We start from the raw sequence: 23,133 nt of genomic DNA on the forward strand, positions 1-23,133 counted from the left end.
GCAATTCCCATTTGAGTCTGTCAGTTCTTACAGGATTTTCCTAAAATTTTAGATGTCTAGCTGCTGAGTTCGAATTTCTTCAGGATCTGACCGTAATTTACTACTAAGTTTGGGGCAAAATATGTTTAGGGCAACATTTTCTCGATTTTGACCTGAGCTTTGACATATTTTTGTTTTACTTAAGTCACAAGGAGTACCAACATCCGACTATCTCAGCCTATCCAGCCTCAGACCTGTTAAATGCCAGGTACCTTGCACAGATGAAGCAGCTATTTGTTAATGGAGGTAGGGTGGAACTTAATGAGAATACAGCTCCTTTCTGCTCAAAGAGTCTGTTTCCTGGGATGCTTAAAAACACAGAGGTAGGTTGCTAGTCTGTTACTGTAGAGATAATTTGGGTTTCGGCATGAGCCGGACTGAGATTAATGAGTTTACTTTTTTATCCTGCTTTAGCTGTGCCAGTTTATAGCAGGGGAGCTGGCTACAGTCTATCTGGGATCCTTACTAATTCAGACATGCAGGACATTTTAATGCAGGCAGAAGGAGATTGTGATTGCCCTATATACAGATAACCAAAATCCTAATCAGCCAGGCAGCAACAAGCTGCTGGAACCCAGGAAGCCTGTCAGCCTGATGCTTGCAGTCCCCAGGCCATCCAGGGATAGTGGAATGGGCTTATCCCAGAAAACTGATCTCTTCTGCTGTCCCAAACAGGTCTGCCCCTAATGAAAGCAGAAGTGTTCATGTAGGTATGGTTCAGAAAGGAAGGGAAGAGAAAGGATGGGAAGAGAAGGCAAGCCAAGGCCAGGACAATAAGGGAGAATACTCACAATCAGTCATAGCTCTCTGACTTTTGAATTTTCAGTAAGCAAAACCAGCTTAGTTGCAGATTTGTTCTTAAATAACTATCTTGACCTTAAAAAAAAGCCGCCTTTTTTTTTTTTTTCCTCACAATGCTGCCTCAAGGTATGTTAAGGCAGAACTATTTCTTTCTCCAAATGCCTGTTTAAATGTTTAAATGCTTGAGGCTTGTTAAAAAAATATGTTTCTAAACACATTGTGTCAAGGAAAGGAGATTTGAGACAAAACCAACAGGATTACCCCTGCATTTTTTGTAGTTAGAAGAATAATATTGTTTTGTTCCATCAACGTGTCCACTTTACATTGTTCAGCACAAAGCTTTGTGAAATAAGAATCATGGGAATATCACAATATAAAGAAAAAAGGTACAAATAACAGCTTCATAAACTGAGAAATGTACATAAATAAATCATGTAGATGGGGGCAGTTTGCTTAGCTGGCAAGAAAAAAAAAATGGAAAATATGCTTGTTAAACAATAACCACAGAGTGTGCTTTTATGATGTTTTTCACCACAGTAATTCATATTAGAGATAGAAGCAGTTGCATGTTAAATAAAATCATTCAGCATTGTTCTCCTCACATTACAAAGAGCTGACTTATGTTGTTTTTAGATGCCTCCCATTAGAAAGTAAATATTCCTCTGATGTTATACATTTCAGAAAATTTAATAAAGATGAACTCTAAATAAAGTCACGGGGAGATTTCAGACAGTTTTATTAGCAGATTGTTGAAAAGAAAAGAAAATTAAATACAATAACAGTAAACGTGGTTCTCACATTGAAACCAGGCTCAAATAACTAGGCTACCATAGAAAAATTTCCAATTCTTGCATTATGATGTAAAAACAGATTTTTGTACAGATTTTGTACAACAAAATTCGTAATAACCTTTTTTCATTTTTAGAAAACTTTAAATATATAGATAAAAATAGACAATTTTCATAGGTCCTACATGAAGATGAGTATGTTCTGTTCCAAGGGCTTGCATAGAGCGCAAATGTGGTTATAATATAGAACAACTAGACATTAATATCTTTAAGATTACAAAAGCATATAAACAATAACATGAGGACAACTTTTCTTCATAATCTATGAAAAAAAAATCCAAATCAAAACAAAACCAAAATACCAACCCAAAACCTGTAAAACTAAAGAGGGGCAAAAAACTTCAACTTACGGTAACATCTCATTTTCTGTAATATTTACACTGTTTTTAGCAAGATTCTTTCTAAGCGTCCAGCTCATAAATTGGTTCCCCTTTATCCTTAACACTTCTGTGTATGTACCAAGCCAAACACTGAGGCATTCCCAAAGGTCTTGAAAGAATATATTGTAAAACTACTAAACCTACTTACAGGTGACTCTATGCAAGGAGCAGAGCAATGGCAAATGCTAGTACGTATTTCAGTTGTAGGCTTTTAATTCTCTTTCAGATATGAATGATTCAAAAGCTTGCCACAAGTCCATCTAACTTTACAGCTGTTAACCCTTTAAAGACTGCATATGAAAAAACTGGAGTACAGAATCCCAAGTGTGTTTAAGCAACTATGACAATCATGAAAGAATCATGGTTAGAAAATAACGTCACTACAAAGTGTTAGACAACAATATTTAATGAAAAATATTGCTCAATATTTCTTTAAAAAATTACTGTGATGTGAACTTGTATATACATCTTTCTATTGTTAAAAAAGGATTGTGGTGGAGTAAATATGAACTGCACAAAATAAATGTGTACCAGTATTGCAAGGAAGACCTACAAACTATAGAAGCTCAGTGCTAGAGTTTACAAAACATTAGAATTTTTTTCTTTTGGACAAAATAATATTAATATCCAATCAGAACTACTTTTAAAGAAATATTTGCTTTAAGTTAGGCATCTTAGACATTTAAGATTTTGATATGTTTCCATGTAATAAATAATATTTTATATGCATAAAACATTAGATGAAGAAAGCATAATCACAAAACTTACAGTAATAGCACTGATTCACAAAATCAGTCTTTAAAGGGGTAACCCAAAAGTACGCAAAGCAAAGAACATAATTTTTAGTAATGTAATAAGCAGTGTTTTGCAGCTTACTTCCAGTTATCAGCACAAAGGTGAAAACACATATTGTAACTTTCATAAAGACAGTGAAAGTAACACATAACCATCCATCCCTAAGACAAGGTGGGAGGGACAATAGACTTCAACTGTATCACTCAGTTCTACGTGGAATTGGACTGATACATCAAGTGTTTGTTAGGTTTTCTTTTTTAGCAACATTGACGTAATATGACATTAACATATAAAAATATTTCTGGCATTTTGACTTGCTGCTCAGCCACAGTCCATTCTTAGAAGTGCACTAGTCAGGGCACTAACCAGGGCTCAATATACAAATAAAAGTGGCTGATACAGAATTCTGACTTGTTACCAGATGCTTAAGATCTCATTCAGTAATACTGTGACTCCAGGACAAATATTTACATGCCTGCATGCGTTAAAACTAGAAAGGTGTCTTTCTGACCAACAGGGTGACAAAACAATATTATCTAAAAGTTTCATTTCCTAAACTCTAGATTTCTACTGCATACATAATACCTTCCTTGTGTGATTTGTGTTATATACTGTACATGTGACCAACATTTTGATAAGAAGCAAAGTCTTTTATTTCATAAACCCCTGCCAGTTTACAATGAGAAATTATTATTCTTTTTATATTTTTTTTTAAATTTTATTTTAGGAAAAGAGACTTAGCGAATGGTAAAACAGTTTGTTTACATTCAGCATTTCTTTTCACTTACACAAAATTCCATTTCACTTAACATAGTCTAATATATATGTGTTGGTCTCTTGGAAAGCATGTGGAAAAAACGTCTTTAGAAGAAAACCCACGATCACAGTTTGAAAACTGAGTGTATCAATTTTTTCTTCCTTTACCTTTTTTTTTCCTTTTCTTTTTTTTTTTCTTTTTTTTTTTTTTTTTTAATAAGAATCCTCTTATGCCCTCTACAAGTTCATTTCTGAGCTGTCTTGCTGGTTTCGGTATGGTATAACAGTCTGTAAGTGTACTTGGACACCACTGGAAGGATCATTGGATGTGCTCAAATATAGAATCATCAGAGGAGGAGAGAGTCTGCATTCCTTGAAAAAGGGAATACTCAGCCTTGTTCTGACCACCTGTAATTTTGGATACAATAGTCCGGCGCAGAGATGCAGATTTTCGCTGTGAGAACAGTGCTACTGTACATTTACAAACATTCTCTAGATCTCCAGGTTGAGCCACAGGAGATAACCAAAGGAGGACACTCTTGCAGAATTCTTTACATTTTTGAAGAACATTGATAAATGAAGTTGAGGAAGTTGGTTTGAAAACGTTTTGTTTCCACAGAACTCCTTATGAGCCAATGTCTTACTGCAACGTTCTTTACTGTAGCACACGTATTTTCAGCAGGAAAAATTCAATACATGACAGTAGTTTTCAAATAAAGTCTTCCATCTAAAATATGAAAGAGAAACATTTGCTTTATATATTTATATCTTCAATGAATCAAAAAGAGTAAAAACCCCACAAGATTTAAAACCTCAGCGGAAGTAGTCATGCAACAAATCTGTAAAATGTCCCCTATTGTATTTTTTGTCTAAAATAAAAGAAAATCATAAAACCTGAATGTCACTTTGGCTATTTCATCTGTCAGTGGCCAAATTAACTCTGCTGAAAATGACATGCACTTTCCAAGTTGTGAAACCTGTAACAACTTCTGAAGCTTTAATGTATGCTGGACCTGTATCAGTGCTAGGGCACTAGGAAGGTAGGTGGAGCCTCTGTGCATGTGTTTTTACTGATATGCAAACGTAACTGAATAGTGCTGAACAGCAATTATTTCCTTCATGGTTGCAGAGCAAAAAAAATCTTCTTGCATGCAATCGTTAGTACTTCCAACACTAAAAGGCATAGCTCACACTTTGTGATTTAGCTGTGTTGTTAAATATACCATGTAATGTAACCATTGTGCACATTCGTAGCTATTTATATAGAAGCCAGTATAGGATATTTAAACAGTATCAGTGAAGTATAGCCTCCTTCCTCCCATAAATGAGATTAACTGAACAATTACTATGTTAAAGATGTAAGTGCATTCCTCACAACATTTTTTCCACCCAAGTGAAGAGCATATATTTAAGTGAGATGTGTGAGGGAACATGTTAGGTTACTAAGCTCACCTAGCCAGTAACTGTTGAACTAAAAAAATAATTGAAGACAACATACTGCCACAACATATTTATCAACTAATTTGTAAGTACAAAACATTTTTTTCTTCACTTGGGCCATGAACATCTTATATACAGCTATTTTTTGGTAGCAATATAAAGATTATTAAAAAAAAAAAATAGAAAACAGAAGAAAAGCTTCTTAGCTTTCTGACCTGTAGGGTAGAAAATGTTGTCTCCGTGTGAATAAAGCACATCACGAAGCAATTAACCCTCCCCAGTGCATAATTACTAAATCCTACCTATATTTTTAGAATATAAGCACTAGCAACTACGAGCTGCATCTTAGCTCTTAAAGCATGAACTTCTGCATGAGCTTCTTATTTAAATTTAAGTAAATTCAGCAAATATTTCTAAGATTTCAGAAGGTTTTGTTCCTGTTTTGGTTTTCTTAGTTTAACATTTTTATTCCAAATCAGTCTACAGAATTTTTTATTAGATATACAGTAAAAATTAGATATACAGTAAAGCAATTGCATGAGATAAACCTGTGCAAATGAATTTTTTGAAATGCTTGGGTTGAAAGCTGTGGCATCATCTCCATGAACTTACTGTAATTGTTGAGAGAAAAAGTTAATCTGAAAACAGATTTATATATTTATATCTTCAATGAATCAAAAAGAGGAAAGTGGGAGGCTGTAGAATCACTCTGCTGCAGTGATTCTTATTTAATGTCCTTTTATTTTTTCTTTTCCACCACTAGTTTTCTTTTGTGAGCTTCTGTGGTACATGCCCTTTTGCTACCTTCTCCCCATCTTTACATTTTTCTACCTCCTTTCCCTACTTTTTTATGTTCCTTGGTTTGTTTTTGTTTTGGTTGTTGTTGTTGTTTGGGGTTTTTTTGCAGCATATATGGTAACTTTCCCACTACATAAAAGTGCTTCCTCTCAGAACCATTTCCATTCTCTTTGCTCTTTATGGTTTTTTTTTGCACTGAAGAGAAATAAAAAGGAATTGAGTAAGGCCTTAACTTAAAGACTTTTTTATTATTATTTGATGCATGAAAACGAACCAAAATGCTTACGGGAATTTAGGAGAGAAAGAAAGAGGCTCTGAAATGGAGCATGCTAAAACTGAAGGCCTGGAACACCATCTCCAAAGAAAACCTGCATTAAGTACAGGATAGCCAGGGCCACTACTGGCTACATTTCCAAATGGCACTCCCAAACACACTGAATAAACACAATAAACATTTACAGCACTAAAGCTGTCTAGATACCTCTGCAGGAGTATTACTCTGCATATATACCAGCACTTTGGCTATCCTGAATGTACACTTGCTAATGAGTGCTATGTATAATTCCCACGCCGTAACATTCTGATAACCTCCAGTCCATAACTTACTCTATTTTATTACACTAGGTCTCCATTTACCTTTTAAAATAAAGTATGTATTAAAACTAATTCTCAATTAAAAATACAGCTGCAGGAAGCAGAATCCTTGTAGCAGCTAACAAAAGATGAACAGCAGTACAGTTTCAAAAGTCAGCTCTATTTTACACTGCTTAAGGATCCAACCTGGCAGTGAAATCAATAGGAGGTTTTTCACTTTTAAAAGAAGACACTATCAGATCCTGTATTCTGTATCCACAGACAATGAATAAGAATAGAAACGGGCACCTCTACAAAGCACCTTCCTTACAAAGTAAGAGGATACTTGTTTATATATATAAAGTTCCCTTCAACATCTTCATTATCAGCTTGGCCAAAGAACTCGAAGGAATATTAAGTAAGTTTGCCAACAACACTAAATTGGGAGGAGTTGTTGATTCCCTCAAGGGCTGAGAGGCCTGCAGAGAGACTTTGACAACTGAGGTGAGCAATCAAACCTTATGAAGTTTAACAAGGGCAAGTGCTGGATTCAGCTCCCGGGATGGAGAAATCCTGGTGTGTGAATAGAGTAGAGAACGATAGGCCAGAGAGCAGTGCCATGGAAAGGGACCTGTGGGTCCTGGTCAGTGACAAGTTGACCCTGAGTCAGCAATGCCCTGGGAGCCAGGAGGACCAACTCTGTCCTGGGGGCATCAGGCACAGCATGGCCAGCCAGGCAAGGGATTGTCCCCTCTGCTCTGAGCTGGGGCTGCCTCACCTCAAGTCCTGGGGGCAGTTTTGGGTACCACAATATAAAAAAATATTGAATTATTAGAGAGCATCCAAAGGAGGGCAGTGTAGATGGTGAAGGGTCTGGAGCAGAAGCCGTATGAGGAGCAGCTGAGGTTATTGGGTCTGTCCAGCCTGGAGGAGACTGAGGGGAGACCTCATTGCAGTCCTCAATTTCCTCACACAGGAAAGTGGAGAGGCAGAAGCTGATCTCACTCTCATGACCAGTGACAGGACTTGTGTACAACAGCATAAAGCCAAGTCAGGGGAGGCTTAGGCTGGATATCAGAAAAAGGTTCTTCACCCAGATGGTGGTTGGGAACTGTAACAGGGTGCCCAGGGCAGTGGTCATAGCACTATGGCTGAGAAGTTCATGCAGCCACTCATAAAGAACGAGCAACAGGTGAATAGCAGTGCACTTCAGAAATTCAAAGACTTCAAACTGTGCTAAGAAAAACTTACAGCTCTGCAGAGGAACCATGACCTCACATCACAAAGTGGTGACCAAATACAATCCCTATATTTGACTGCTGTCTCTTTCCAATGGTGACTCATACTACCTTGTTCCTATCCATTTCTCTCCCTATTCCTAATGTTCTGAGGTTCTTTCTAAATTACATTAACTTCTCAGAGTTGTTGTCATAGCCACCAGAATCACTTCGCCTCTAGGTGTAGCCAGAGCTCCTATCTGAATACAAGTGGAGTATTACTGATAGGCTTTTAATGATTTCAAGGTTAAAATCAGAGACAAAACCCACAAATCATGAAAGTGATCAGCAAATCAAGCCAGCTCATCCTTTGTAAGCCAGTGCGAAAATGCCACTACTTCTAAATCCTAAATCCTGAGCATGCCTGTGCTTTCTGCCTCCCAATCAGCTTTAATTTATCAGCTACACAGGCCTGTTGCATTACTTTCTTCTGTTAATGAATGCAGAATTTGTCTATTAACATAAAAACAATTTTACGTAAAACAATATGGAATATTTTAGCCACACAAACAAATGCATACAAACATATACCACACAAATACACACACAGAGCTTTCACTAAGGATGTTTACAACACTAGGGTATATTTTTAGCCTACTGAAAACTGTTGATCTGTGGTGAAGTTTCCCAAATTTACATACTGGTATATACAATATAAGTACATAAAACTTACTTTCACTCTTAGGAAGTCAAGCAATAACACAAACTGGGAAAATACTGCTAAATTTCTAAATAGAAGTGTGTGTGATTAGCAGATTGTCATCTGTTCTAATTGCTCTTTTGCAAATGGCAGTGTTCAGCAAGATCACACAAGCTCATGCTAGTAACTCAAACTGAAAATGCCACTACTCCTAAACATCATTTCTTTTTGTCTGTGGATTGATATGACAGAAATTCTACCCAGAGTGAGAGAGCATTTTTTAGACCAATTCTTTTTAATTAGGATTCATTTTGAGGATTTTGAATTAACATGGCCAAATAGTTAAAAGGTCATAAATGTTATAAAAAACAAACAAATGGAACTGACATAAAAGTTTGCAATGCTGAAACAAATCATATGCCTCAAAATGCATTCCCACAGAGATGTCATCTGAGTAACAGTTCACTTTAATGCTCTGTGGGCAGCTTGCTGAAAGTTTCTCTATGGGCCCAGCATTTTCAGAGGTAAAAACAAAAACTCACTGAAGTATTATTATTATTATTATTATTATTAATATGCAACCTGGTAAACTGATAAAAATGTACAGTGAAATGCTAGGTTTTGCCTTCAGCTGCAAACTAAGTCATCTGTTAGATGGTAATGTGGGTATTTCTGCCACTCAGTGCAAGTCCCAGTGGGGTTGTTTGCCATCCAAATAACTGTATTCTAGTTTGTATTCTCAGAGTTTCTTTAAAAATAAATGTAATAACAGTGATCATCACGACTATAATACTGCAGTGTTTAGTTTATGAAAATCTGCAGATCCACGTGTGATGAAAATCTGCAGATCCAAGGTTTGCTGTCACATCTGAGTTCATTCATTTGCTAGAAACCTACAGAGGTAAATTCTCCTTAGGAAAAGGATAGTGTTCTCTATAGTTAGGACCTAAAAACAACCAATCAAGTGACCAAACAGACAGAAAGACATAGCAGCTTGAAACAGAGAGCTGATAAGAAAGAACCCTCCAGAATCCATGTTAAGAAGAAAAGGACAAAATACTTTGTGAGAAGGAAAATCACAGAATTACAGATTGGCTTGGGTTGGAAGGGACCTTAAAGGTCACCAAGGACTACCCTCCTGCCATGGGTAGGGATTCCTTTCACTAGACCAGGTTGCTCAGAAAACAAATGACAAGACATGAAATCTCAGTGTGAGCTTTGGAAAGTTAGGATGTCAAGGTTTGAATAATTCTTTTATCCTTTATTTTCAAATGTAATTTGTGAGCTCTAGAATAGTAAATCTCAGCTCATTATCCAAGAACCCTTACATCAACTGTGTAGCCACAGTTTTAGTTGCTGAAGTCCTAACTTCAGTTAACATATTTTTATCAAATATAGGCCAGTGATAGAAGCCAATTTTCACTCAAAATGGGTCTTAAGGGTATTTGAATAAACTATCTATTCATCTCTTTGTACTTTCAAAGAACAAAGGTCGATGTCTCTAGCTGTGAAGACAGGAACTTTATTCCCAAATATGGCTTTGAAATTTTCTGTGATTTTGAGTTTGGTTTGTTGTTTTTGGGTTTTCTTTTCCTGTTTTTCTGTTCTCTCTTTCAAACTTTCTGTTTCTTTCCCTTTTCATTTTAAGTAACAGAGATTTCATGTACTGATGGTTTCTCAGTCTCTTTTCTTGTCCTTAGAAAGATAATAGCAGTGTTAGCTGAATCTTCTAAGGACTGTATTAGCACAAATAATAATAAAACCAACAATAGCAATCAAAAAACCCTATACACGCATATGTATTTAATGGAAATAAAAGGTTCTTCACTCATAATAATCCATTTGAACTTCATCTCTATGGCTAGTGACTGAGCTGATCTGAGCTGATTCTAAAATCATATGTTGCAACACAAAATCCCTAGGACTAGCCCATGTCCTGCTCCTAACGGCAGCAGATGCTTCATACTGGAATTGAGTATACTATTGCCAGACCCTCCAACCATTAAAAACTGCTATCTTCAGTTTAAAAGTAATAAAATATTTGTGACCTTAAATTGGGCTACTCATACCTAAATCAAAGCAAAGCTACTCACTTGTGCTAAGTAACATAAAAAATTGCATTTCCTGTTAGGAAGTAGCTTTATTGAAAATGGTAGCTATTTTCTCAGAAGTTATTTCCAGGCATCTGTAGTCTTAGTGAGGTTTGTCCCTTTCAAACAACAGTTGTACATGCTTGCCCAAATGCATACAACCTCTTCAGCCCAGAGCTGATAAAAGCATCTGCATGCCATAGCTCAAGCCCATTAAAATTAAATAACTGGTTGGTTTATTTGTTTTAATAAGATGGGGCAAATGTGAATCACAGTGTACTTCTAACGTTCCATTCAAGTTGATGTTTTGATCATGTGGAGGAAGAGAAACAAAACAAAAGAAAGGGATGGCAAACAAATGGTAATGATTCATGATATTTGATAAGACAGCAATGGGAAGTCAAAATAAAAGCAAGCATACTGTGGCAGATGGAAGGGATCTTAGTCAAGTTGTAAGCCTTCTTCAAAAAAATTTAAAGGAAACAACTAATTAGGGAGGAAATATATTTTTGTATACTCTTCATATATTTCATTCCAAGTTGAGACACAAGAGGATTTATTTTCCACTGAAGATGGAAGATAAAAATGGAAGTCTAGTGTTTTAATCACGGGAAAATAATTCATGATGAACTTAGTGTTTTTCAGTTTGCTGAGTGTGAGACAAAAAGCCCAGCATTTGTAAAATTCAGTCATGGAATCAACTGAACATAACTTTTCATAGTATTCCTAATAAAGTGCAAAACAGTACATTGTCAGGGGAAATAATTCCTCCCAGTGTCTAGAGTTAATTAGAACTCTGAGGTCTTATACATCAACACTGAAAAGGAGGGACAGAGGGATACACACTGAGCTGACACTGTTACTGTGTCTGTTGCTGGCAGCACAAATAGATCATGTATTGGGGCACATCCACTGCCATCTTCCCTAGCAGAGTACAGGAGATGCATGAAAACTGGCTCAACCATTCAGGCTTTGAAATTCAAGCAATTGGTTCTTTAAAAAAAGTGCTCATCCAGTTTTTATGCAAAGATGGGTGATTTCACACTGCATGTTCATTAAATGCATGCAAATATGAAGTATGTAAACATATTTGGCCAAACACTATCCCAGTTTGCCCTTTGTGAAACACCAATAAATTAGTTTTGAATTTGCATATTGTTATTAATCATACACCTTTCATTTATCTACTTAACATTCATGTACAAATATATTTGTGTTAAGACTCAGTGCAAATATTCAGGAAACGAAGATGTCCATGTGTTTTCTAAAATAGCAATTTATACGTAGGAAATTTTAATTCTAATTTAAGACATAAAACTAAACCATGGATGCGTAAAAAAGACCATCTAAACACCTTTTTTCACAGCTATTTTCAAATATTGAATTATATTCTCTCAGTGATTTTACCATGTGTTTTAATCATTAATATATATTTCCATTACTCCTGTGTTACTGTGGAAGTAAGCTAAAGGTCAGCAATCTGGTCTTTAGCAAACAAACAAAGCAGGGGAGTACCTGAATACGTCACCTTTTATTATTTGAAGATCATAACGTATGTGTAAAACTGGCCATTTTGAGGACTTAAAAAACGGAACTACTAAGGTGAGAATTTTTTCAAAAGAAATAGATTTTTTTTAAAAAAATTACATTGTCTTTTCTTATTGCTTCACAACTTCACAACTCTCTTCTATTTGTATAAACAGAAGAAGCCATATCCAAAAAAAGACAAGAAAACTGATTACTTACAAGCCCTAAACCTGAGTCTAAGGTATTGTACTGTGTCACTTCATGTTGGTAAAAAAAAAAATTAGTAGTGATAAACAACAACAACAGAGACACAGAACAAAACCCTTTCAGCTGAAGAATCATGTGGGAAAGTTATTAAAGGATGAAGTCACAGTTAAATACAATCAGCTTGTGAGCTTCCACAGCTCATTGTGTTCAGTGCTGTTTGTATCACAGTGTGGATAATTTTGGTGCTGAACAATCTGTCCTGCACAAAACACTTTAAAGTTCTACAAAAAATTGTGCTTTATTTGTTACTGTGTTTCCAGAAATATAAACTTTTTTTTTTTTTTAATATCAGCAAGCAACCTTGAATCTGATAGAATAAAATTGATAAAGAATTGAATATTGGAATGTAGTTTCTGCCTGGCACCTTCTTACCCTTTGTTTGGTTTTGGGGTTTTTTAGTGAAGTCTAGATAGAACCAGAATTTACTACTCATCCCTTTAGTGTGATCAGTCTTCTTTCACTTCTCTCCATTTTGTCTCTTTAGTGCTTTGCTCAAATGATCACTTTTTTTACACTAAACATCATCATCAAAGTAATCTTACATACAAGATATCAATCATACAGTTGAGCCTCAAACAGGCTTCAAAAATAATTACATTTCTGGAAAGAAAAAGTGGTCATAAAATGAAATTGGAATAAAATACAGTAGAACAGGGTTTGTTGGAGCTTTCAGCAGTTTTTGCCAAATTCCAGAAAATATCTATGCAAAAGTACATATAAGTTGGTATTTCTTTAAAACTACCCTCCATGTACGAGAACAGAAACTCACAGAAATCCTTTCCATCACTCAACTAGAAGCAGATACAATAGGCATGATACAGGTGTGTACAACTACAGATCCCATAATAAAGTATGAATAATAAAGATCTTTTATACAATTCTGAAAAAGTAACATGGGTCATGATTTTTTTGCTAGGAATAGTTGTGGCCATAGTTAGCACTCTCCATCAACAGACAGTGTGATGTTAATTTCTTTCAGCAGATACAAATAATTTATGAAGACAAGCTTTTCTAAGGTATTATCTTTTCTAGAGCTTTACCTTCATTACTTTTAAAACCACAAAAAAAGACTTAAATCTAATACCTACTCCTATGCAGAGGAACCTCTTTTGCTTCACAGAATCACAAACCTACCTCACCCTTCTCTCCCAGCCACATCTTTTCTAAACAATTTGAATTTCATGTTGCCCAAGTAACTAAAAGGCAGACTAGTGTTTTGTTGTTTTCAGATTAAACACCACAATTGATACAAGAGTATGTAACTGAGATGCCATTTGAGCTGCTGCAAAGTTTACTGGAAAATAGAGGCCACTTAAAGAAAGTTATATTAGTCTGCATACATAATTCTGGAATACGTGGAATCCTTTTTTAATATCAGTATCACATCACCCTTGTTCTCATCTGTGTGCTAAAACAGAGTAACTGCCCAATGCAAAGCATGAATAGTCACATGCAGAACAGGAAGGAATGAGGTTGTAAAATAGATAGATTGCGCAGCAGCAAGCTTACGGAAAATCTATTAAGGATGCATGGGATGTCAAAACATATGTAACATAACCTTGGTGCTTTTAGGTATTTTGTATGAAAGCAAGTTTATGGCACCAAGCAGTGCCATTCAGCTCCAGAACAAGAGTCAAGGCAAGAGAAACCAAACCAGAAGTCATGCCCTAGGAAATGAGCTATGAACTGAAGTTACACATAATCCTTCCAGCACTCAGAAAGAGACATAGATGTTAAAGAAGTTCCCAGGGCTTAGCACAAGCGGCATAACTATAAAGCTGAAAATAAAATCAGCTCATGTTAATTCTGCAGAAGACTTCAAGCTGAAACACGTAAATGGGATCTAACCCAGTAGTTAGCTATGAAGCCATACTTGAGTGAAAGGCTTTTGTTCTATTCCAGAAAGAAAACTACCAGCATTTTAGATTATGAGGGAACTCTGCTTCTGTGGCGAGTGGTAATGCTAGCCCAGGTAGGTTGCTTTTCAATTCAAAGTTCAAGCTAGTTCCCTTAACTAACTGTAAACTTCCATCTTGAATACATCTTCATAGATGCATTTAAGTACTGCAGTGACAAGCCAATCCTCCCCATTCCCTCTCAGTGGTAACATAATTTCAGACAGGTACTTCAAAATGATTATTCTACCCTCCAAGGAAAAATGCAATTAGCCTTAGGGCCAGGTGGTTTGAATTTGGCACCACTCTGTGTCTTTGCCAGTAGAGATTCCTCAGAAAAAACAGCATGTCATGACAGACTGTGTCCTGGATGCACCCCACTACAGAAATCCCAGACCATATGGAAGCAGCACGCTTTCCCAGAGAGAACTTAACACCATGGTTCATCATCAAGAAGTAAGCAAGAGAAAAGAGAATGGCTAAATTAAACCACAGAGCAGTCTTAACCAATGACTTTGGGATCAAGTGGCTGCCTTGGAGTCAGAAGCAATAAGCTGTGCAAAATATCTGAAGTGTAAAATTTTCTTGCTTCAAAGTGTGATTTTCTCAAGACAGCAGAAATGAAAAATGTTACTTCCTGGTTGCTTTTACTCTTCCCCACCCATCTCCCTCTGTCCCTCTCCCCATTTGCGCCACCTTTCCACTTACAATGTTTCTTGTCACACTAATGGCATTGCACAAGTCACTAGCAGGACATTGCCTGGAACAGTGCTTAAGATGGTTGTTACCCATCCTCAAGGTGAACTTGTAGACTGGAGTGATTTCAGAACAGGCTACTAGTATAAGACAAGGAATACAGTCCACAATATGCACATAAAATTAATTGGTTTGCTCATCACAGAAGAACAACTGGTCATTCCTTGTATATACATTAAATAACAGTAAGAGACACAAACCAACTGTTTTGCAGGAACTGTGCTCTGAGTAGTCTCCCAGGATGATGGATGTATTTAAATGATCTTTATGAATATATTTGTGGTATCAGAGCCTGAAAATGCAGATTTTAAAGCCCATCTACTACTATCCCTAGTGCTGTGCTCCTTTAATAGAAAAAGAGGCAAAACCTGAGTATATCCTGAATACATTTATTGAATATCTGGCCTAGTAAAATACATTTGGCTATAAAGTTAATTTTAGCTGGAAAATCTAAGAAGCTGATGGTTTTCCAAGAATATGAAAAAACATAGAGGGTAACCTTACAAAATAAGGATTCTTCGACGCACTGACTATTTAAGATCAAGCTCTGGAACTATTACCCATTTCTAACTGGAATAAAACTGATATTTGTATGTTTTAATAGTGTTTTAGCCTTTCAATACCTCAGCACTGGGAACCAGATTGCATCGCATGGCACAGTTACTGCAGTGAAAGTGACTGTGATTGTCATAACAAATTTGATGGCAAGGTTGAAAATGGAACTGATCTTCCAGTCAGTGTACTACTTTTATGATGCTTCCAGTATTTCCAGTGAAGCCAAGGAGTCTGATCCAGCCACAGTATTTTATGTCCAATTCAGCAATGTGCAAAGAGACTGTTCTCTCTCCAATGGCTAAGAATGTATATCTTTCAGTCAGAGTATAAAGCTAAAAACGAAAGCAAATTATTGCTGCTTTTTACTTTATGTTTGCATTCAGTATAGCTTGATTACTTGAAAGGAGTTGTAGCCAGCATATTGCAGTATGAAACAATATCATGAAAAATACATGTCTTTTAATGCAATGGTTGCACCGACAGTTTGTCACAGGCAGAATCTGCAGAATCAACACATAGACAAAATAAACAAGTCAAAACTTGAATTATCTAATACAGCATTGTATATTTTCAACAATCCATATTCTAATTTCATGCACATAAAGCAGCACTGTAAATTTTTTGTCCTGCCTTCATAACACTTTGTTTCCAAGGCCAGCTGTAGCACGTTGTGATCCATCCTTTCTAACATCCATGACAAAACACACTATTATGCTATTGCTGCTTTTCCTAAGCTATTAGAGGCTGCATCACTTTTAAAAAATAAGGCTGACAAGAATATAATAGAAAAAATGTTTTTACCATTACTGGTACACACTTTGTGTTTCTCAACTAGGAAAAACAAAATGACATCACATTATCATTATATATGCTGCTGTCTCCCAGGATGTCCTTCAGGTGTTACGGAACCCTACAATGAGCAAAAGCAAAATATTTCTTTTTAAAGCTAGCAGTCTATTCTGTAGAATATATTTTCCTCTTTACAAGCCAGCTGGCAGTTCACTGGAAGAATACTTATTATAGATATATGCTGACAGCGGATTTTAGCTTAGATAGAACGTGATGCTGGCTAAGTAGTCCTTCCAAATGTGTTAATTTTAGTTTCACTTCCTTTATACTTCCTTTTCATAGCTGATTTTTTTTTTTAATTTCATGGGAACTTGAGATACTAATAGAGATGGGTCAAATTCCACATCAAATCCACAGGAAAGCTGAATTCTTAAATTACACAAAGGCTAAATTGTTTCATTTTATTCTTAATCATATCAATATAAAAATAGCTACTGCAAGAAAACACTGTTTTTAGAATTACAGTAGATTTAACATAGCAATTTCTTGCTTTTCTGGTTTACAGTATGAAATTTTTATGAGTATTACAGGCATATTAAAAATTTGTTTATCTTAAAGTATCATAAACATTTCGTATTTCTCATGGACACAAAAATGCCTCCTTTTTTAATATTACTGCCCAAGGGAGAAAGGACAAAACCTAAAATCTTTGCCCACTTTGAAATTAAACCATGAGACCCTCAGCTAGTTAATGTTAATATAGCTTTATTGATGGCAAGATTATCTTTTTTTCTTTTTCTCCAACTGACAAAATAGAGCAATTAAGTTGGAGTGATATTTCAGGAAGATGATTGCCTTCTTAACTCTTAACACTGCACAAAGGGCTGCCTGCCTGATAAAATCTCACAGTACAGTTTTATTTACATTTTAAGTGTAACTGCTTTTTCTTTTTTGCCTCTTGAATATTTTAAGTGAATGTTGAACTTTTATTCTCCTCAACAGGATTTCTGACCCCTCAGTTATTTTAGGATTATGAAAGACTATCCTGTACTACACCAAAATGCTGTCACTCACTAACATACCATTTCTGATCTAATGCAGAATAATTAAGTCAGTCTATTAATTTTTTCTCATATGATGATTCAGGTAAGGTACATTTACACAAAATTTAGGCTATCAAGTATTAGTTTGCTAATAAAATATTTCTCCATAAAATATTTCTCCAGCTATTTCCTTGTATAAGGTTTGAAACTAACTATAATTAGCTGATAATAGTTGTAAATTGCTGTATCTTGCATCGCCTGTCTTCGCCACTTTTTAATGCTTAGGACTCTGATCCATCACCAAAGAAAATATAAAAGCAGAAGTTAATAACATAACTGAACTTCTACTGTGCCTTTCATCCAGGATCCAGAATACTTTACAAATATTAATTAAGTTTCACAACACCTTTGTGTGACACCAAAGCATCAGTGCTGCTATCAAGAAATCAGTGGATATTATTTCTTTCTTTATGCATAAAAACTTGTTTTCAGCTTCAGACATTGGTTAAAAATGCCCTGAAGCATGCAAAATAAGGTATTCCTTTGCCATTCAAAGGCAAAACATCAGATGTAAACCACATAAGCCACCCCAACAAATGGTACCATTTTAATTCTGAAATCAATATTATCCACTCAATTCTTTGCTGAAAAATGTAAAATGGGCAAAACAGTGACTCCTTAGCATATACTTCTTGTAACTATGTCAAATGCTACATCAATTCTTTGCAATTAGACAATCTTGGAGTATAATTACAACCCTTGCTATAAAATGGATTTATTGTATGGGAAAAAAACTTCATGCACTGCAAACAACAATCACCAATGTAATTGCTTTCTCACCTCCAGAAACTGAATCCAGCTTTTCTGGAATATGATTGAGCTTACTAAATTTGTTTGTAGCAGTCTATACTGGGGTACTAAAACTATAATTTATAATGGGATGAACTCCTCTATAGATATTTCTTTCCACTCCCTCCGGTGAGGGTCAACGGTGGCAAGCACAGACATAGATGTCTACCGTGAAAACTTCTATGCTACATCAAGTTAATTCCAGCCCATGTCTTGTTTGCAAGCATAACTACATTTAAAAGGCAAAACATTAACTAGTTGTCCATTACAAATCAGTGATGATACAGTAATAAAGTTACAGTAATATAATGCAACTGCATGAGTAATATGATACTATTTTCTCTGCTACAGTTCCGTGATACTTCCATCCATCTCTTTTCTTGGTACTTCATCTATCTCTTTTTCTATCTTTCAGTTTATGGCTGCTTCTGTTCTTATTTCAGAGTTTTCAGAATGCTTCTCTGACTCTTGTTTCATGTCTTGTGCCTTGTGTGGTAGCATTCAAATGAAACAAATGCTGCAAAGCTTCTGTATTAATGCAGAATTCAAGTTGTCTTTTCTACATTTGAGAGTCATGCTTTATGCAACTTTAAAAACTGTTCAGAATTATATGAAACAGAAAAGGAATTGTCAAGCTTGGATATTTTTTCAGAACTGATGCAAAATTATCCATTTCTAACATCAGTAGTTACAAGAAGTGACTGAAATGCAGCTGCTCGTAGCGTGATTACTGTCACAAGTGATGCTGGAATTCTGAGGCAAGCAAAAAGGAAAATACACAACACATGAAATTCATCACATTAACTCCAGACACCTGCAGTGTACGTAGATGCATTTGAGCTGGTTTAGCAGACTCCCTTTACAATCAATGAAGAAACTTGGAAGTTGTGACTCATTTTCTTCAAAGGGAGAGATGTGTCTATTACTCTTCATTGACTTTAACAGGAGTCCAGCCAAATAGCTCAGATAAAGACATCTACCCCACAAATGTGTGAAGTGGAACATATCCCTCCCACTGATATTGTTTGGGTATTTTATAGATAATTACATTGCCTCAGCAGCTATTCCACACCTCCATAACACCGAGCAATATCTATACTGCCATTATGGTATCAGCAAAGTCCCACTATATCTTATCAGTTGAAAAAATTATAGGATAATGTAGTAAAGAATATATGACTCTGTTTACCATCTTGATAGCTTAAACATCCTGTTTATTAAATTCTGAAGCACTCTTAAAGAGCAGCTACTTTTTGGTCTCTGCAGGCCTGGCTTTCTCAGGTATTGCGTGTCTAAAATGAACGCAAACACATTAACATGTTTATAAACTTGTTCAAGGATTTAAGCAAATGCAGGCATATTGAAAATGAGTAAAAATCCCATTGCGCTGTTTCACTGTGTAAATATAATTTCTTGTAAATTATAACCCCCCAATCATTTCCTTATTTCAAGTATATTTTCATTATTCCAATAATGCTGTACTCATCCTTGAAGTGAATGAAACTCCTTTTCACCTCTCTTACTATGCACAATTTTAATATTCTGTATAGACACTATTTTAGCCATACTTTCTCTTCTTTGCCCAGACTCTATTTCCACCAATATTAAGTAGCTGATAGATTACTCTGGGATTTTAGGTGGTCCTTGTTTTAAGTAATAGCCTTTACTTTTTTCCCAAAACACTCAATCATTGTCCATTTATATTTTTTTTTATTTACAGAATAAAATTCTGTAAATAATTTCTTAATTTCTTCTTAATAAATTCTTAATTTCTTCTAATCTGATGATTTTTTAATATTTTTTTCACTGCATATTCTCATTTTGCATGTCTGGCTATTTTGGATCCTGTCTCAAAGCTGCTGATAACTGCAGCCAGGACTGTCCTTTGTAACTTAGGTTCACCAATCTTACTCCAAGTTCAATCATCAAACGCCAGGCAGTAACTCACAAACTGTTTGCTTTTTTCCTCAACTGTTAGTCTTGTAGAGTATAAACTAACCCTATATCATGTACACACTTCTGCAGTAGTTTAAACTCCAGCCTATGATGCTAGTTTCTTTTTCTATGCATAATATCTGTTCTATTAAGTCTCTGAAGTATCACTGGTTGACAATAATAAAAAAATACCAAAATGTTTACTTAGTCAGCCCTATTTGTAAAATATTAAAAAAACGAAAATTATCATCCATTTAGATAAAACTGAAATAATTTTAAAGTCCTTGAAAAGCTTTAGTAGAGGGAAGAGGGTTTCTCCAAATTTAAATGTTGCTGTAGTCAAAATGACACAGAATATGCAATAATGTGTTTGTTTTTCAGATACTGTAGGTCTGAAGAGATTTTTTTTCTATACTTCAATTATAAAAACATTTAAAACATACAAACTTGTGCAATTTTTATTTTAATGAAGATGAGAAGTTCATTAACGAAGATAAATATTTCATTAGATGTTAAATAAAACAAAGAGATTTTTTGGCTTCTCTCAGCACAAAATTCCTTTGAAAGATTAATTAATACATGCAAATTATGCAAATTAGACCCATGCAAATATTTTATGAAGACAATTAAGGGAACCATTAATTACTGCTTTTTTTGCTTCAGTGAGATTCATTCATTTAATTTTAATTTCACTTTAACTGTTTTGATGTATAATCTTGCAGCTAAGAACTTTATCTTTCCTAGTGGGTCACTTAAACTTATAAATTTCATCAAGTGAGCAGCAACAGAAATCTGCAAAGATATTCTCTGGGCTATGTTTAGTATCAAGAGAAATTTTTGACACAATGCACTCCTAGAAACTGCAAAACTGGAAGGGAATGTGAGCTCATTCTTGGACAAGGTTCAACTGCTGGAAAAGCAATTAATTTGCTTTGGCTGTGCTAATATAGGGGAATTAGAAAGTGTGACACAAGACAAATAGAAATAATTAGTTCTCCAAAATGATGTTCTCATTAATATGGTTTGAACAGTAGAAATAAAAAACATTATTGTGGCATGTCTGCATTCTGTCCCTAGCCACAGGAGGTAGGAATATGCAAGATACAGCATTTTTTTCACCTTTGTAGTTTGTATGGTGGTGTCATTTATTTTCATTTTTTATTGTAGGTTTTAAAAAAGGCAAATTGTGGACCTGATCCTGTTATCTAAAACCTACTGTACTTGCATAAAGCACAAGGAATCCCTACACTTCTTCCTGGGAAAAGATAAAGCTATAAACATAATCGACTAGGCTTTTCACAGCACTACACTCAAGTTCCTAAATTGAAACTTTTATTTCAATATCTTTCATTTAAATCATATTTTATTACATGCAATACCCAAGGTATAATATGTTTTTTCTGCAGCTTAAGCTCCTAGTAAAAACATTGCTCTAGCAAAAGAGTTACGATATCCCCTCCAAATCTGATAACATAATTTTCTTTTTCCATAACATGAATATACATACATGCATCTTACAAAGTACATAGAGGTGGATTTTCACTTGCTCTCCTTAACACGTACGCCACTACAAAGCCGGTTTTCCACAAGCAGTGAAAATCACTAGCTGGCACTCTACAAAAACAGGCTGCTAGAAGGCTGTTAAGAACATCTGCTCACTTACACTCTCTATTTCTTAGCTTGTTGCAGAATTAAAGGTAATGGAAGATTATGTGGCCCCTTTAAAATATTAACTTCTCCCTCCCCTGCAGGTTTACCAAGTTCCATCTGAAGGCACCTCCCATAGAAAGTTTTGCTGTCTATACACCTTTATCTAGAATCAGATAATAAAGTGCAATGACTTGATACCATTTATTTCTTATTTCAGTTAGGTGGCAAATCTATGGCATCTGACCAAAATAGAGATTTTTCTCTTCAAAAACACAAGGAGAGAAAATGCAGCCATGTGTTAGCCTTTTTTGAAAGCTGATTACCACAACTAACAAAATCCTTAAATGCACCTACCACAGAGGTTTAGAAAAACTACCCAATAAAATTTCAAGAACTCACACTGTAATAGTTTATTATAAAATCCTGATGTCTTTAGGTACATCACTGATAAAAAGTTAAAATCTATGAAACCTTCCTGTAGCTACCTATTGCTTAACAACATGGATATAATATGTCCATGTTCCTAATTTGCTAAGAATGTGTTAAAAACATGAATGAACACGATTCTTGCAAAATGCTGGGAAGTTGCCTTCCTCTTTGACCATCAGTTCTGTTGCTAGTCAGCTGATTTTTCAAACTTTTATTAAATATATCTGTGTTAATGACTTCTATACAAACAAATATTAGAACTAACACCTCATACCATATCTCATACCATCCATATTCTAGCCTAGCATTTCCTAAAAAGCTTCTAGCATTCAAATACTGTTCTCTTTTTGTTGGGATCTTATTCTCCCTCCACATTGCTAACTTCTTTCTCAGTTTGACATTTTTTGCTCCTTCCTCAACTTTCTGAGGGCTACGATCTTCCTGACATTGTCTCTCTGTACTCTGTATCTGAGTAGTTTAATCTATAAACTGAAATTCAGTCACCATATCCATGTTGACAATTGACACGGCCCTTTGTACTCCAGGTCTGTTCCCTTCTGTCTGACATAAAACCTCAGTCTGCTTTTCTGATCCTCTGTGTGCATATGTCGCTGCTCTGACAATCTCAGTATGAGAAAACAGAGCTGTTAATCATTCACCCCTTCAGATTCCTCATCTTCCCCACTACTACTACTCTTAGTCACTATGAACAACTCTTTTAATCTTCTCTGTCAGTAAAGTTCAAAATCAAGGTATTCTGCTTGTTTGTAACTTCTGACTCTTCATTACAACATAGTGTCTAAATTTATTCTCATAAAAAGACTTTGCCCCTCATTCTTCTATCCCTCTTTCTAGCTATAAATTCATATGATGGTTCTCCTCATATCTCACCTACTAAAGTTTCTGTCTAAGTTGTATAAACAAATTTGTATGGCAAAAATATTTTCCTACTCTGCTTCTTTGAATTGTCACTCTCTTCTAATTCCTTCACTAGCTCTTCC

The 23,133-nt window shown here is 35.4% G+C and overlaps 1 protein-coding gene across 6 annotated transcripts in view; it reads right to left on the reverse strand.

The window, feature by feature from the left end:
• Nucleotides 1-1,559: 1,559 nt before the first annotated feature.
• The window catches only part of DACH1 (dachshund family transcription factor 1), a 353,355-nt gene continuing 331,781 nt past the window's right edge, over nucleotides 1,560-23,133 (reverse strand). For all 6 annotated transcript variants that reach the window (XM_063392205.1, XM_063392207.1, XM_063392206.1 and 3 more), the window contains one exon: nucleotides 1,560-4,346. In XM_063392205.1, coding sequence (XP_063248275.1) covers nucleotides 4,309-4,346 — 38 coding nt within the window. In that variant the 3' untranslated portion in view covers nucleotides 1,560-4,308. The remainder of the gene's footprint in view (nucleotides 4,347-23,133) is intronic.

Source organism: Prinia subflava, chromosome 3 (assembly GCF_021018805.1).
Source record: "Prinia subflava isolate CZ2003 ecotype Zambia chromosome 3, Cam_Psub_1.2, whole genome shotgun sequence".
Taxonomy (NCBI): domain Eukaryota; kingdom Metazoa; phylum Chordata; class Aves; order Passeriformes; family Cisticolidae; genus Prinia; species Prinia subflava.